General features: G+C 51.7%; 1 protein-coding gene across 1 annotated transcript in view; it reads right to left on the bottom strand.

Annotated features, from left to right (window-relative positions):
• Positions 1–16,921, bottom strand: part of FAM83F (family with sequence similarity 83 member F) — a 28,652-nt gene that overhangs the window by 6,284 nt on the left and 5,447 nt on the right. The window contains exons 2-4 of the mRNA XM_039863404.1: positions 2,594–2,761; positions 1,939–2,060; positions 279–973 (exon numbers count right to left, since the gene is read on the bottom strand). Coding sequence (XP_039719338.1) covers positions 279–973; positions 1,939–2,060; positions 2,594–2,761 — 985 coding nt within the window. The remainder of the gene's footprint in view (positions 1–278; positions 974–1,938; positions 2,061–2,593; positions 2,762–16,921) is intronic.

Consider the following 16,921-nt stretch of genomic DNA (forward strand, 5'->3'; position numbering starts at 1 on the left):
CTAGCTCTGCTCTGAGCAACTTAGCCCCTCAGAACAGCTGGGCGAGGCAGCCATTATTCTCCCCTTTCAGAGAAGAGAGAAGGGAAACTCAGAGCTGTGCTGCCTGGCCGAAGGCCACGAAGCAGACGCGCCAGAGCGGACTGGGAACTGAGAACCGCCTGACCCCAGGGCTCTGCTCTCGCCAGGCCAGCAAGCTGCCTTTCTGCAGATATGAGGCAACGCTTTTCCATCTGGCCCAGCGGCCTGGGGAGCCCTGGGCCCGAGGTGGGAGGACTCACCTGAGACGTTGGCACTGGAGCCGTCGTTGAGCCTCTTCCCCGCCGTAAAGTCCACTTCGGCAGAGGTCTCGGTGGCGAGGGAGCTGGCCACGCCGTTGGACGCTGCAGGCCTCTTGGCCCGTCGGCTGCTGCTGAAGAACCTCCTGCTGAAGCGCTTGCCTTCCTTGGCGGCGGCGGCCTCCCCGTTGGCAGCTTCTCCCTTGCCATTTCGGACAAGTGCCTCTCGGGGCTTCAGGTCCATGTGCAGGTGAGAGACCACCTTGCCACCTTTCCGACTCAGCTCTCCCAGGGGCACGGGCTCCACGGGGGGCAGCACCTGCTCCAGCGTGACCAGGTCATGCAGGAAGCTCTCCAGGCGCCGGGCTGACTCGCCACCTCCGCTACCTTCCTCCGGTCCGCCTGGGCTGCCGCCAGCCTCTCGTTGCTGCCGGGCGGCCCAGCGCATCAGCTCTCCCGGCGGGTGGCGGCTGCCGGACACCAGGGCATATTTGGGGTTGATGAGCTTCCGCGCCACGGTGGAGGAGTAGTTGAGGCCGAGCCTGCCTGCGCCTCCAGCCAGGCCGAGCTGCTGGTACAAGTTCACCTCCTCGGAGATGGCGTACAGCTCCCGGAACTCCACGTCGAAGGGCTCCACGTTCTGCCCTGTCAGGAGGAGCAGAAGGTTCCTGTCTATATAGGAGGAACTCCAGGTGAACCTGGGAACACAGGGACAGAAAAGCAAGACACATGTGCCCAAGCTGGTGGCCTTGTCCTGCCAGCAGCCCTTTGGCAAGCCCATCTCAACACCCCACCACCCCCGCCTCAGCCTGATCCACCACCGAGGCCGGACTCCTTGCTGCCCGGCCTTTGAGCTGGGGTGCTGTCCCTCCACTGAGCCAATCTCCCTTCTTCCCAGGTCTTGACCTTGAATGCAGAAAGCAGGCAGTGGGTGCAAGGCAAGCGTGTGAAAAGTCGGACCTGGATTCAAACCGAGTTTCTGCCCCGTGTGCCGTGTAAAAAGGGGCTCACAGGGCTGTCTTGAGGCTCAAGTGAAATAACGTGTACAAAACATTTAGCTGAGTAGCTGGCACGACACACACATATAATAAATAGTTACTGTAGCTGCTACTATTGTTAATATCAATCCATTCCTTACTGGCTCTTCTCTGAATTTTTAGAGCACTTAGTGTCTACAAAACCCCATACTTTAACCACGTAAGAGTATACCATTTATTGTTTTAGGTGCCCGGGTCTCTTTTCCGCACCTAGGGCAGATGCTGAACAGATACATATCACGTTCCTGGTAATTTACTTCTGAATCGGGATGCGGGAGGCATTCCTTCCAGGCCGCACCCTAGTATTTCTTTCCCAGATCTGATACATTCTGCTTCCTGCCTGTCCCGCCTAACAACTATCCTCAACGTGCAACCATTTGCTGTGGACCACGGAAGGCAGGCTGCGCTTAACGTCCGGTAAGAATTGACCCTGTTTCTGGAAGGATCCAGTAGCTACAAAGTTTGAGGAAAGGGACGGGCCAAGAGGCTCTTCTTTGTTATTGGATCAGACATGGCCTCTTAAACTCACAACCACAGAGGCTCCCGTCTGGCACATTCCTGACCATGAACGCTTGTGATCATGAATAAAGGCCTCCCAGGCCCCACGCAGACCCGGTCCAACTCACCTGTAAGATCCAGTAGCTACTTTTTCACCATCTACCATTAAGAACTTTGATGACAGAGTCCCCTTGATCTTCCCCATGGGCATGTAGAAGCCAACGCCCGTCACAGAGCGGACACGGATGTTCTGTTGAGAAGAGAAAGGCGCTATCACTCAGGTTGGGGCCCACAGGGCTCTGAGCTACGTCTTTGATTGGGCAGAGGAGGAGCCCTCTCGTCCGTGAGACCTAAGGGCCTGCTGGCTCCTGTTGGCACCAGACTCTGCCTCCTGCTGCCTGACAAGTGGAGCTCCATTTAGAGAGCTGGAAGAAGTCAGCAGATATTGCTTTGGGTGTGGATAAGCTCAGAGTGGTTCCTGCCTGCTCCCAAATCTCCCTAGAGGAGAAGCACAGCCCTAGCTCTGACCCTGACAGTGACTGCAGGGTCAGAGCGCACCCCAGGACTGGGCCAGAGCTGACACCTTAGCCTCAGCAGCCTTCGGATAAAATTTAAGCCGGGTGTGTAATTCAGAGTTATCAGGTCAGGAGGCAAGGTTTCAGACAAAAGGCAAGGGGTTGAGATCTTGTTCGCCTGAGCCCCTGAACTGGGGAGGAGGCAGAGAAAAGGGCAGAGGCAGTCCCTGTCTCATCTCCTGCTACCCCCACCGGTGGTATAATTTACCCGAATACGAAAGTCAGTAAGTTCCAGGCCCCAACACATCTCCAGGAAATACTTCACGCCCTCCTCGTCCAAGATGATGTACACGGGGACCCGGCGCTTAGAGGCGGCATCCACAATGTCTTGGAAGATATCTCCATCGGTGAAGAGGTCCATGACCACAGCAATGACCTGGACGGAGAAGGGCACTGGTGAGGCCCATGGTGACTACACACCTATAGAGACATATCTCAGCCCAGAGAGGACTAAGAGTCAAAAACCCCATCTGCACCTCCCCTGGATTCTCCATATCCACACCCGTCCCTGAGCACAGCTGAGCCCAGCAGAGACGGGCTTTCTGCTCTGGGAACCTAGGAGGGTGCAGGCCATCCCTGACAACCCCTCCCCCCGCCCCAGGATCTTGCAGCAGCTTTTCAGAAGCCTATCAGGGCAGATCTAGGAGGCCGAAGACAGCTGGTCCTGGTGCCCTAGGAAGACAAGCAGGCTCAAGAAGATATGATCACTGAGAGGTGAGGAATGGACTCACTTCCGCAAGTCTTAGATCTGTTCAGACACCCCTTTCTCGGCAGGTGCTTTGATCTCCCTGCAGCTTTCCTAAGGGCAAAGCTAAGGGCAAAGCCTTGTGCTTCCAGAAGTGAGGATGTGGACGGAGTGATTATCTGTGCTGGACGGAAGGCTTCTGCAGCCCGACACAGATCTGCCTTTCTGATCTTAGCTTCCTGCATTTTTCCACACAAACCTTCCTCCACTCCAGTGTAAGAGTTTTTTGTTGGCCCCAAGCAACGTGCCGCTGATGCAAAGGAGAAGGCATGCTTTGAGGTGAGAGAGATCTGGTTATAATCGCTTTCCATTTATGTGACCTTAGGCAAGTCACTTAATCTCAATGAGCCTCCAGTGTCCTTATCTGTAAAGTGGAGATAACCTACACTTTTCAGGATTAGAGATAATGCCTGAGAAGCATGAACACAATGTCTGGTATGGAACGAGTCTTCAGTAAATGGTGGCTGCTGTGTGGCTGAGGGCATCTGCTTGTCATCTTAACTGAAAGCCCAAACCCCGAAGTCAAGCAGACCAGGCCTGGGGCACCAAGCCACCGCTGACTCATCAGAGCCCCAGTTTCCTTGGCAGCAAAATAGAGCTAATAGTAGCACCTATCTCAAAGGGCTGCTGTGAGGACTTAGAGAGATAAACTGTGAAAGCACTTAGCACAGTGCCTGGCAAATGGTAAGCTCAGTTAAGTGGTACCCTCCATCATAACCACCATCATCATCGTCATCACCTTCAGGCATGAGCCCTACTACTCATTACTCCTGCCTCTAAAGAACCCTCCCTCCTAACGCCATTTACACAATATTATATAAAGCTCTGCTTAGCTCCTACATTTAATACTCAATCATTCATACAAGTAACATTTACTGAGAACCCAGGCAGAGGGAGAATCTGAAGACAAATAAACTATAATCCTTAACTTCAAGGGATTAATCCAGTTGGACAACACATTTGCACAAAATAACTAAGACACAAGGTAAAATGAGATAAATGCCTTAAGAGATGTACGAATGACATGTGATGTGAGTTCAGGGGTGGTGAGGCGAAGGAAGGAAGGATGGAGGGAGAGAGATTACTTCCAGCCAGGGGAGAATAAGGGAGGCTTCAGCGAGGAAGCCGAAACCTGAAGAATGGGCAGCCTGGGCACCGTGAGAAATGGGCGGAGAAGAAAATCGAGAGCAAGAAAGTGGGCAGAGCTGCTGTGCATGGGTGTGCAGGGTGTGCCCTGCACATGGGCGCTGAGGGGGTGAGTGGGAACTGGGCCGGCCTGAGGAAGGCACGCCTTTTTCTAAACTGCACACAGGCGCTACAGGGGCTAGCAGGGGCCTAGGAGGTGGGCGTTTCAGGCAAAGAGCACGGCATGAACAATGGCACTCAGGACAGGGACTGACATGCGCCACGTTTAATGGGCCTCGCTTTGTTCCGCGTGCTTTAGGTAAATTTTCTAATTTGATCCTTACAATGAAGAGGGTTGTTATTCTCATTTTACAGATGAGGAAGTAAGGGCAAAGGGGCAATGTCATGTGTCCGAGGGTCATGTGTCCGAGGTCACACGGCACGCAAGAGAGCGGGGATTTGAACTCGGGTCCGTCTGACTCCAGAGTTTTCATTTCACTGTATCATGCTGGCTACACACAATCTGACAGAGGCTGGGACAGCTGGTCATGTATTTTGGAAATATCAAATAAAAATCTTACTTTTTAAAAAGACTAGACAAGATAGACAAACTTCTAGCGAGAATGTCAAAAACAGAAGAGGTGGAAATAAAATACTGAGTGAAAGGAGAAATAACTAGGCATCTTTACTTTTAAAGAAATTCTTATGATTTAAGAAATAGTAAAAATGGTAAAAAGAATATTAGGACCATTGATACACTGATGAATTTGAAAATTCATCAGTGGGTAAGTCATTAAAAGTGAATTAAACATAATATAGCACAATCAAGTAAGGCTTATCCTAGAAATGTAAGAGTGATTCAACATCAAAAATGTATCATTTTAATTTATAACATTTATGGTGTCAAGTGGAAATCATATATTATCTTCACAGGTTTTTAAAAGTACTTGATAACACCAGATCCCTATTTGTGATTAAAATTCTCAAAAAACTAGGAATAGAAGGAACCTTCCTTAACTTGATAAAGGCTATTTACTAAAAACCCACTTCAAAAGAGAAACTTTTGAAGTCTCGAGCAAGTCAAAAATACTATCACAACTGCTATTCGACAGTGTTGGAGGTCCTGACTAATGCAATATGACAAGAAAAGAAACAAGACATAGAAAGGTTAGAAGAGACAAAACTATCAGTATTTAGAGATGATATTTTTATAGAAAATCCAATAGAATGCAGGGAAAAACTATTAGAATTAATAGAAGAATTCGACAAGATTGCCAGATACAAGAAAAACTTACAAAAACCAATAGCATTCTTCTATTACAGCTATAATTGGCTAAAAAACAGAAAATAAGATCCATTCAAAATTGCTACTTAAGCATGTAGTATTTAGGAACTGATACATTTATGGAGAAAATTATAAAAGTCTACTAAAAGACCTTTTAAAATAGGTGAATAAATGAAAAATCATGTTCATGGATAATGTGATTTAATATTTAAAAAATCCTATTCTCCCCATATTAATAAGATTCAATACAATTCCAATGAAAGTTCAGTAAATTTTTTGGAGGAACTCAAATACTTCTAAGATGTGAGGAAGAATAAAGATCCACAGAAGCTAAGTCATTTTTGAAAAAGCATAGCTAAAAGGGGACATTTGTCCTACCAGACAGTAGTAAGACACACCACAGAGCAATAGTAATAAGAACTGTGGCACTATGGTACTAAGGGACTGACAAATAGAGAAAACAGAAACGTATGTACCTACACACAATCTGACAGAGGCGGAAACGCAATTCAGTGGAGAAAGGCTGCTGTTTAGTAGATGCTATTGGGACAACTGGCTTAGAGAAAAATAATGTGGATCACTACGTCACACCATATATAAAGGTGAATTTCAGGTAGGCTAAATGCCTACATGTGAAAGATAAAACTAATAAAGGAATGGATGAAATGTAGGAAAATATCTTCATGACCTAAGACAGAATTTCTTAAGAATCCAAAAGCACAAATCATAAGGTAAATAAAAAACTTGTAAAAGATGCTTTTGACAGATTAGGGATTTTTTGTTCAAGGAAAGAAGCCATAGACAAAAGTAACTGATGCGTGATAGGGAGAAGATATCTTCAGTGTCTACAACCGAAAGGAATTAATAATAAACAAGGGATCCCTGCAAATTGGCAAGAAAAAAGACAGAAAGCCAATCAGAAAAATGGGCAAAGGATATGAGCAGGAAATTCTTAGAGGAGATACCTGAACGTCTAATGAGTATATAAAGAGAAGCAGACTTCATTAACAATCAGAAAAATTCAAATTAAAGCAAGGAAATGAAAAGGCTGCTGGTGGCAGGGAACACGTGGGTGGGGGTGGGGAAGCTCTTCCTCAGAGGGAGGGGCACGGCTCAGTGGATTTAAGGGTGTGTATAACCACAGCGGGTGACGCCACTCTTGGCTGTGCACCCAGAGGGAGCCTCTTGGGATGTTTGCACGGGTGTGTAAAGGGGGCAGGAACAAAGGCATTCACTGCAGGTTCTTTTAGCATAGCAAAGAGTTAGACACGACTTAATGTCCACCTCTAGAAAAATGGGCATGGACAATGTGAGGAATGTACACGACAGAGTGGTGGACAGCAGCGACGAACTAGTTCCACATGCGGAGCTTGGATGGTTCCTCTAAAAATGGATAGTTTGATTCAAAATATTAAAGGGTGAGATCTACAACCTAATACCATTATGGAAATAAAAACGAACTACACAGAATAACACTGCATTTTTTTTTTTTTAAGGATACAGACATGTCCAAGGACATATGTCGAATACATTTGGGTGGCTGCTTATAGAAGGAGAAAAGAGAAAGTAAAATAAGAGGGGCCTTCTGCGGATTGATGGTGGCCGTGGACCATGAACCTCAGGTTCATGTTCAGATCTGTACTTGAGGTTCAAAGCAAACAAAGAAACAAACGGTTTTCCTGGAACAGTTGGGGCTAGGTACAAGGAAGGTGTGACTGGGTTGGGGACAGATCTCAGAGGGTTTTAACGTGACACTTCAGGCCTCATCCCCTCAGAACTCGGCTTCCCAGGGTCTCGTGGGGCTCCTGATGCCTTATCTCCCAAGTGCTGTCTGAGGCCAGAGTCTGTGGTTTGCCCATTTCCAAGCTCTCCACAGCCACCAGCTTAGAGTCAACTCTCACTGGATGGACCCCTGAGGATTGACTGCCTGACCAGCTCACAGAGGTGATTCTGGATTCACACCCTTGCTTTTGCTTTGTGATTGAAAGAGCAAGCAGGGAGCCGACCGCCCTGCCCCCACCTGAGAAGGATGTGATCTTAGATCTCAAACTGGAGGGAGCCAGGAGTCCTGAGGGCCCCCAGGGCCAAGGCTCTCAGGAGGCTCGCTCTGTGGCACCCCTGGATGCGAGCCAGCCATCTCTGTCACTACCAATTAAACAATGAAATATCTGTAGTAGGAAAAAAATATCAATTGCTCGCTGACTCCTGCAATCTCGTGGCGGAGGAGAAGTGATAATTACTCTGCGCTCTGGTCTCCGCTCTGGTCTCCGAGGGCCCAGCCTGACAGCCGGCTCCCCACTCGCTCTGCTCGGGTGTTTAATGCGCCCCTGAACCTCCGCGACGAAACCAGCTTCAAGACTCCCGGGGCCAGTGGGTAATCGCTTTTTAAAAGAAGGACGGCACAGGCGTGGAACCCGGGGAGGCGGACTCGGTCAGGAGAGCACAGGCACCCCCTCCTCCCGGCAGGCTCCCCGCGTCCTTTACCCAGTTACCCACTGATACGCGGCACCGCGGAGAGAGGTTAATTCGAGGCGGCAGGAGTTTTCAGAAGCTGTCGCAGGCGCTGGCAAAGAGGCTCTGAAGCTGCAGTAGTCCTCGCGTGTTTGCTTAGCTTCACATCTCCTGCTTTGATATCCTGCCCCAGCGGGGGGCGGGGAGGGTGGGCGAGGGAGACTCCGAACTCCCCTCCCGCCGTCATTCACCTCTAATTAAACTGCCGGCTTTGCGGAGTCTTTCTCCACTCCTTGATCACCATTCGATTTCAGAAATGAGGAAAAGAACGGCTCCTTGCCCGCACACTCCACGGCAGCTCTGCCCAAGACAACCTAGACTGGCACCCCCGGCGTGTGTGGATGACCCCACCTAGCTGGATGCTCAGCCCCCTCCACAGTCAACATCCTCTCAATCCCACCGGCCAGAAGCCCCAGTCCACTGGCCTTCCCCTTCTCCCCACTCGCCAAACCCAGGGGGTCCCGGGACCCAGCAGGTCCCATCCCCTCCATGCACCTTCTCCAGGTCAGCTCCTGTCTGTTCCCCTTGCACCGCTGCCCTGGCTCAGGGCCCCTCATTTCTTCCAGAACTTCTGGAATAGCTTCCTCACTAGTTTCTCCTCCCTCATCTCTGTGCTCCAGTTTGTTCTCTGCAGCAGTGATCCCCCCAAAACAAGAGACCTGTGAACCAGTGGGTCCCATAGCCCTTACGACAGGTCCAGATCCTTACCCTGGTGTTTGAAGGCCCTCCTACCCTGCCTCGTCTTGGGCCACCTCATCTCTGCCCCTTGTTCTCTGCCCTGCAGAATGACCTACAGTTTCGCTTACACAGGGTTCCTCGGCACTGTTGACCTTTTAGGGCTGGCAACTCTTTGTTGCGGCGGAGTGGGAGGCTGCCCTGTGCATTGCAGGATGTTTAGCAGCATGCCGGTAGCATCACCCTGAGTGGTGACGACCAAAAAAATGTCTGTAGACACTGATAAATGTCTTCTGGGGCAAAACTGGATCACCCCCTCCACCCCCCACACACACCTTTTGAGAACCACCACGCATACCAGGCAGCTTTAAGTCCTTTGGTTCCGGCCCTTCCATTCCTCCGTGAAACATCTACGCATCTCTGAGATGGCCAAGAACTTCCTGAACTTCTCCCTACCCAATAATGCCCGCCGCTCCCCCTTTCCTGCCCACATTGCATTTCAGCAAACAACAGAGCTCCATGACACTTCACTGTGACAGCTGCTGTCCCTTCCTGGGCTGTGATAGGTTCCTGAATGGCAGGGATCACTTAATTTCTCTCAGAATCCCTACCCTCAGGGGACATCCCACAAAATCAGTTCTCAGTTTGTTGAATGAATGTCTAAATGGAAGTAGTTTCATGTCTATTGTTTTATTTGTTGGGTATGGAAGTAGCTGTGCAGTTACCTCTTTTATTTCATTAAAGACAAGGCACTGGGGTGGAGATAAAAAAAAAAAAAAAGGCTGAGTAAGATTCCTGGTTGGATCATCTTGCTGGAAGGCAGAGTGAGTTGAAGCTCTCCCTTAGGGGTGCAGGGAAGGGAAAATAAGTTGGCTCCTTTTGGGACTGCTGCCTGAGCCGCCGGACTCTCTGCCTCTGCATCACCCACCTAAGATCTTGAAGGAGCAGACAGCCCATGAGTGAGGGCAGTATTTAGCCAGCGGGTAGAAGTCCACACCAAGGACATTAGGCCAGGAGGCCGGGCTGCCACTCGCACATACAGTAAGTGCCTTCGTGCAAATTCCACAAGTGTGTCATTCTGTCTGTGATGGGACACAAGCCAGTAAGTGAAGCATGGGCTGCATATCAGCCTCCAAAAGCCCCTTGGCCAGGCCTGCCTAAAGGGCACAGGCTGCACCTCTGTACTTGGCTCCTGCACTGAAGGGCATTCCAGATGTGCAGAATCTCAGAGCTCGGAGAAAACCGGACCACTAATGCCCAGTCCGCAGGCTAAGTTACCCAGCTGGGTCTTGGCAGAGGTGGGACGAAAGGCCGGGCTTCTGACTAATCTGCACCTATCGCCCCCAGATGATGTGGTCACAGCGGGCTCTGGGGACAGATCTACTCTGGCTAGGATCCCAAGCTACCTCTGGTGACACAAAACCGGGATGCATCGGTATTGCTGGGGATAATACCACCCTCTTCCTCACTGCTTTCCCAGCTCTGCTGACGTGGAGCTCTAGGGCCTGGAACAGCTGTGGCTGCTGTGCTGGCTAAGATCCACCCCTTTCCCACCCAGCTCCACGGTGGGGAAAAAGCAAGGGGCCACAGCCAAGCCTGTTCATCACAGGGCTGGCTGTCACTTCTTCTTGGGGAGGAAGAGAAGGGAACCCAACGAGGCACAGGGGAGGTCCCAGGCCCTGCCTTCCCACTAATTACCTAGGTGGCCTGGGGCCTGACTTTGACCTCTCATGCCTGCCCTGCCTTCCTCCCACATCTGCGGGAGTGACAGATGAGATCATGCTCCCAAAATCTCAGGAAAAAGCTGTGTAGTTGCCAGGAGCCATTAAATTCACTTGCTACAGGAGGACGGGACTCCCCACGCCAGGGCAGCAGAGGGGCAGACTGGTCAAGCTGAAGCCTCCCAGAATGGCCATCTGTCTGGCAGCTCAGGGGAGTCAGTTTGTCTGGGACCAGAGAGCAGTCTTTTGGGTTCCCATGGAGCGCAGAAGCAGGCCAGTCCCTGGATCCAGTCCTCTCAGACTGGAATGTCCTCTGAACTCCCCAAAGAGGGATCAGGGCTGCAGGGCAGTGGTTCTCAGCTAGCACATATGGGCTCACGGGAGTGGGGTGGGGGGGTGGGTGCCGGCTGGGGGTGCAGGTCCCAGCCCATCCTCAGAGACCCTGGTTTTGCAGGCTCCTGAAAACGCACTTGGGCAGTGCCTTGCCCTCAGGCGCTCTGAATTCAAGTGGCGGATGGATCAGACTGGTGTTTGGGAGAGAATACATTCCTTGGAAGCGGAAAGTCTTCTTGCTGGTGTGGCCTGGAGTAAGTCATTTAATCTAAGCCTGAGTTTCCTTATTTTAAAATGGGGAGGTGACCTCTTCGAGGGGTTGTTCTGTTTTACATGAGATGACGTGGTGGCGCAAGGAGCACAGCGCTCGGCCTGTCAGAGCGGTGGGCAAATGCCGGTGCTTCCTTTACAAAGGGCCCTCGCTTTGGAGGAGGGCGTGTGAGGGGAGGAGACAGCCAGTGTTGGGCGCTGAGCACCCCGGGAGCCCACAGGGAGCCCACAGCCGGAGCGCCCACCCGCTCAGACATGAAGATGTTTTTTCTTCGCTCAACACCATGCCCAGCAAGCCCAGCCCAGGTGCTGATTAAAGCCGAGACAACACTACACTTCCGGAAAGGTCACAACTGAACTAATGGAGGGGAAGCGCAGCCCAGTTAAGAGCCTGTACAATGCGCTGCTTGAGCATCTACCTACACCTGCACCCAGAGGAGCCGGCACGCGCTGCCGGGGAAACCTGCTGCCAGAATAGGAAATGCCCGGATGTGGCCTCCAGGAACCTAGGTGGCAAGGACGGGTGCTGCTGGAGGACGGGAACGATTCCACTCTGGGGCTGGGGGAGGGGCCCTCAGTGCCCTGGGTACACCCCAAAGGCTTGCTTTCATGAATAAGGCTGCAACAGGCCCCAAGAAAAGCATCATCAATCTCTGCACTAGTAGGGGGTGAATCCCCCTACTAGTCCGAGAACCTATTGCAGTGGGGAAAGCTGAGACTTTGAGGTCGGGGGTCCCATGCTGGTGGTGAGACCGTGGGCGTTACTTAACCCCTGTGAAGTTCACGTGAAGAGTGAGGCTGCTTCCTGGTTCTGGTGAGGATGCAAAGGGATGCAGTAACGCCTAGAGGGAACCTGCTCTGGTGCCCGCCCCGTGGCCGAGCTCTGCCCTTCCTCCTTGGCAGTGTCTGGCCTTCAGCGGCAGCTTGATGGAGTTACACAGTCCTGATCATGCTTCCTCTCAGCGGGTGGATCCAATAACAACCCTAAACATGCCGTTCCCCTACTCGAACACTCTGGTCCCCGACTGAGATAGAATCAAGCCCTCTGCCTGGCCGAAGACCCTCCCTGTGTTTCCAACCCAGGCTTTCCCGACAATAAACACTCTTAGATCTCGTTCTCCAATGCACCTGCAGCCTCAGCCCTGGTAACTTAACTCAAGTTGTCAGGGCCCCATCCCTGTGGCCATGGGAATGCCCTTTCCCAGTTGAGGACCCCCTTTCACTCTTCTCTGAGGCTGTCTCAGGACCATTCTCTGTCCCCAGCCCCCAGGGCAGTGTGTGCCCCTCCCAGGATGCAGGTCCGTTTAGGCCTGTGTCTGAGCACTTGATGGAGGGTGTGTGTGTGTAGAGGACAGAGACCTGTCATTCCTGCCTGCACAGAGCCTGACTGGCAGTAACTGCACTAAACAGAATCCCTCTGTGGTGGGGGCTTCCCTCCGGGAGCTGAGGAAGCGGCTTGGACCAGGGCCCTGGCCCATCAACAGGGCAGAATCAAGACCAACGGGGTCCTGTCCTCTGCTTGGAGGCCAGGCTGCCCCCACTCCCTGAGAAGGGCATCTGTGCTTTGTCAGCTGAGGCACCCCAGCTGTCTGTAGCCATGTTAGATTGTTTCAGGCTCACTAATTAGACATCATTAAACACCAGGCTCCCTTGCTGCACTGGCAGCCACTGGAGCCCAATTCCGCCCAGCCAGGCTGCTTCCTCTCTCAGACCCCTGGCCTCTGTGCAGGGCTCTGCTGCCGACCCTGTGGGTCATGTCTCCCTGCTGTGTACCACTGGGGCTCATTCTCTGTTGATCTGACCCCATGAGGTCATCGCTCTTGACACCCATGCCCCAAACTAAGTCGATGAAGGAGGCATACAAAGGAGACCCAGGCTGGCTCTCCAGAGAAAGAGAACAGACGGTACCCACATGAGCAAGGTCAACTAATCCAGCTGTGAAGAACCGTATGTGATCCACCAGGGAGTGAGCCTGGCAATCCTTCTTAAGAACCTCGGCCGGCTTTTCCCTGCCCCACAGCGTGCTTCTGGGACAACTTCCCCTGCACTAAGTTAGTGTTAATTAGTGAAAATTATCTAATGCAAGCTCATTTTAACATTAGCTTAAAGCTAAACATAATTAAGAAGATAAATCAGCTGCTAAAAAAATCCGATGAAGATACATAAATGATTCTTGGGATCAGCTGCTGGCCTGGGGCTCTGAGCACCATATAATACATGGGCAGAGCAAGGAAGGACTCAGAAAGTACCTGTCGGGGTATTTCTTGATTGATCTATCAGGGCAAGACAGCTGCAGTTGGCAGTTTGCCCAGGAGGTTCTGAGGAGCAGCAGGGGCAATTTCGTGGCCACAGCCAGGTGATGCTACCTGTGAAGGCTTCCCAAGAGAGGCAAGTGGAGCCTGCAGGGAGGGGTGCGGTTGGGCAAAGTGGTCAGGAGGGCATTGGGGTGAAGGGAATAGTGTGAATCCATGAGCACCCAGGCCTGCCTTGCACACGCCGGCCCTCTGCCCGCCCTCCTCGTCCAAACTGGCTGCTTCAGCTGTCAATTCCTGGGCGCCTCGGCTCCCCGGGAGCTTGGTGGGAATCAGACTCGGCTCAGCTCCCATCCAGCTCCACTATTTACCAGCCTTCCCAGCCTGTCTGACCCTCAATTTCCTCATCTGTAAAATGGAAAGTTGCTGGAATGTTGTGAAAATTTAATAAAATAATATATTCTTAAGAGGGCTGGCACATGTCTGGCATGTAAGTGCTCAATAAATAACAGCTATCAATGTGCCTCCATTTATTTCCTTTTTACCTCCCTCATTAGATTAAAAGGCAGGGTCTATTTTTTATTCATCTGAATATTTCTGGAACCCAGCACATAGTAGGTCCTCAACAAATCACGTCGAGTGAACTAGCAAATGTGGGGAATCTCCAGGCGATCCAAGAACCCTCTTGGGAGTGGGGGTTAAGGGCACTCACAGTCTGTCCTCAGAGACCAAGACCCACCGAAACATAGAGTCCTGGTCCTCGCCCCAACCCCAACCATCTGCCGACTCCCTGCTAGAACACAGACCAAAAGGGACATTTATGCAGAGCCTCCCGGTGCTCAGCCAGTACTGCCAGGGGCCCAAAGAGTGATGACCACTGGGCACGCTGTACCAGGATGAGCTCACAGGCTACTGGAACCTCGGGCCAGAACCTAATGATTAGAAACATTCTTTTCCAGGGCTACGGTTCTAGGACCATTAGCAAGTTCGCAGACTCTACAGATTTCAGAGGAGAAAGAAAACTAGAGAAGGCAGCTGAGGTTGACTGTGCATGGTGCCTGGGGTGGTGAGGTGTTGAGGGGAAGGAGGAGGAGGGATCCCTGGAGTGACCCAGCCTGGGGGGGAGCAGGAGAGCACCAGGAGCAGAGGCAGGCAGGCAGGCCTCACTTCGGGCTTGTTTGCTTTCCGCCCTCCCCTCACCCCGTTGGATGCTTGCCCCAGAACAGGCTCTGCCTTGTAAACTCTAGGAAAGGCGGATCCACGAAGCAAGTGAGGTGGCATGCTGGGGGTGGCAGCATGGAGGGCTGGGGGCTGGGGTGGCGGCATGGAGGGCTGGGGAGTTGCTGGGGTGGCGGCATGGAGGCTGGGGGGTTGGGGGTGGCAGCATGGAGGGCTGGGGGGTTGCTGGCTGAGAATCTATCAAGGTTTCAGCTTGTCAGTGAAGGGGCTTGACCCATGGGCCAGAAAGTGGCCTTTAAGAGGACAATATAGGTCCCCGAAAGCCGCCTACACTCAGCTTCCCAGTGACACCACCCCCAGTGCCCCCAGGCAGAAAGAATCCTCTCCCCTACTCAGAGTAGCAGTCCTATACTAGTCTCTAGAACTAGTCTGTGAGCTTCTCAGGGCCTGGCTAGCAACAAATATATTTTGTTTCTGGAAGTTTTAGAGGAAAGAGTTGGCCCCAAGGGGAAATCCCCAAAGGTAACCTTCATTTGTAGTAGCAGGAAACAGCCTTGATCTCAGACCTGCATGGAACCTCAGCTGGCCTCTTACGAGTTCTATGACCTTATGCCTACCTCAGCCTCTGGGAAAATACCACTTGCCTTGTAATGTGCTGTGGATTGGATTAATTAAAAGAAATAATGTGTAGCACTTACCTTTCAATAATGTTAGTCCCTCTTAATAGAAATTCCTTTTATCTGCATCTTTTAAAAAAGTGCTATCTCACAGTCTTACACTAGAGTCTCAGAGCAGTCTTGTAAACAAGGCAAGAATAATCCCATGCAGATGCAGAGATGGAGGCCCACCAAAGTCAAATGATTTGCCCAAGTTCACCTAGTAGGCGAGAAAAGCAACAGCCAGAACAAAGACGAGGACACCCAGGCTCTAGTTCCCAGCTGTGTACCCCTCCCCCTGGCGGTCGCCTGTCCTCCTGAGACCGCTGCCCAGCAGACCTGGCTATACTGCTCATGACACCGAGAGAAGGTCATAAAGCAGGCACCAGCTTACTGAGGCCCCATTTTCTACTTTTGAACTTCCTGGGAAAACACCCATCCTCAGAGTTTCAGGGACCCAAAGTGTCAGATTTCAGAGGAACCAAGCCTAGCTTGTCCTCCCCTCCAGACAGAGAAATGGCCTGTCCCTCCGTGCCCCATTACCTTCCCTACCTTGTCACCCTCCCCTGAGAGCTTGAATTATGGGGAGTCTTTCCAGACTGCCCTCGGGCTCTGGACTGGGCCTGTGCTGCCAGTCAGGCCCTTCTGGATGACTGTACAAGCAGAACACCCTTGGGCATGCGCAATTTGGGAGCTGGGGCTCCTCTGTGCCTTCCTGTCTTGTCTCTGCCCATGGCAGATCCCAGAGGAGATCCTTGGTTAAGGAGTCAGATACCAGAGCCCCACAGGCAGCGGAGGCTGCAGACAGACAGCTGCCCTGACAAGCTGCCACTACCAAATCAAGGCCAACAGATAAATGTAGGGAGAGGGGAGAGCGGGGGAGGGCAGTGGGCAGTTGTTCCTCTCACTCAGAGGAAACAGGAAACACACCCGCCCCAACAATCTAATCTCCTGGCCCGGGCAGCCCCACTTTCTGGGAGAAGATTCAGCTGCATTTCCCTCCCCCACTCCCAGAAAAAATGGAGAAGGCGGTAGTTACTTTCCAAGACAACTGACATTTGTACGATACTTTCTCCTTGTTTTTCACACGTGGTTTCTCCTCTGTTTTTCAAAACCATCCAGGAATCTAGGCATCATCCTCCCATTTTGCAAGTCAAGAGCCTCAGAGATTGATGTACCCAAAAGAACACCGCTAGAGTTAAGCGCCTAGATCAGGACAGAAACCAAGACTTTTCAAGTTCAGAGTACATCCTCTGTCCTTGATGTGAAAGCTGGGTCCCTGTTGCTCAGAAATCCTGACTCCTGAAATGTGACTGAGCACAAAGAAGAGAGACTCGGAATCCAATCACCAAAGCACCCGGGCTTGGCAAGGATGCCGGGACAGGCCGGGGCAAGACCCTGCAAGGGCTCCGTGGTGCTCAGTCCCCAGAGCTGCAGCTGCCTCGTTCTCACCAGCCTCCGTGGGACAAACACCTTGCAGCTGCCCAGTGCCTCCGAAACAAAGCCTGGGTGGAATGGTCACTCATAGAGGGAAGAAGGGTCAGGCAGAGGGGACAGGGTGCAGGACCTGCAGGCCATTGGCTGCTCACTTACATCGGGCTTTTGAAAGGCAGCTCTGAAACTCTAGAAAAAGTCAGCTAACCCTGTGAGTTGGAAGAGGAGGGGACGGGAAGGGAGAGAGGGAAGGAAGAGTTAGGAGCAAGTCAAGAATTGGGACCAGCTCACAAACGAGGTAGTGAAGTGGTTAATGAATATATCATCAGACTCAGATTTCACGAAACGGT

Source organism: Pteropus medius, unplaced genomic scaffold, assembly GCF_902729225.1.
Source record: "Pteropus medius unplaced genomic scaffold, Ma_sr-lr_union100, whole genome shotgun sequence".
Classification (NCBI taxonomy): Eukaryota; Metazoa; Chordata; class Mammalia; order Chiroptera; family Pteropodidae; genus Pteropus; species Pteropus medius.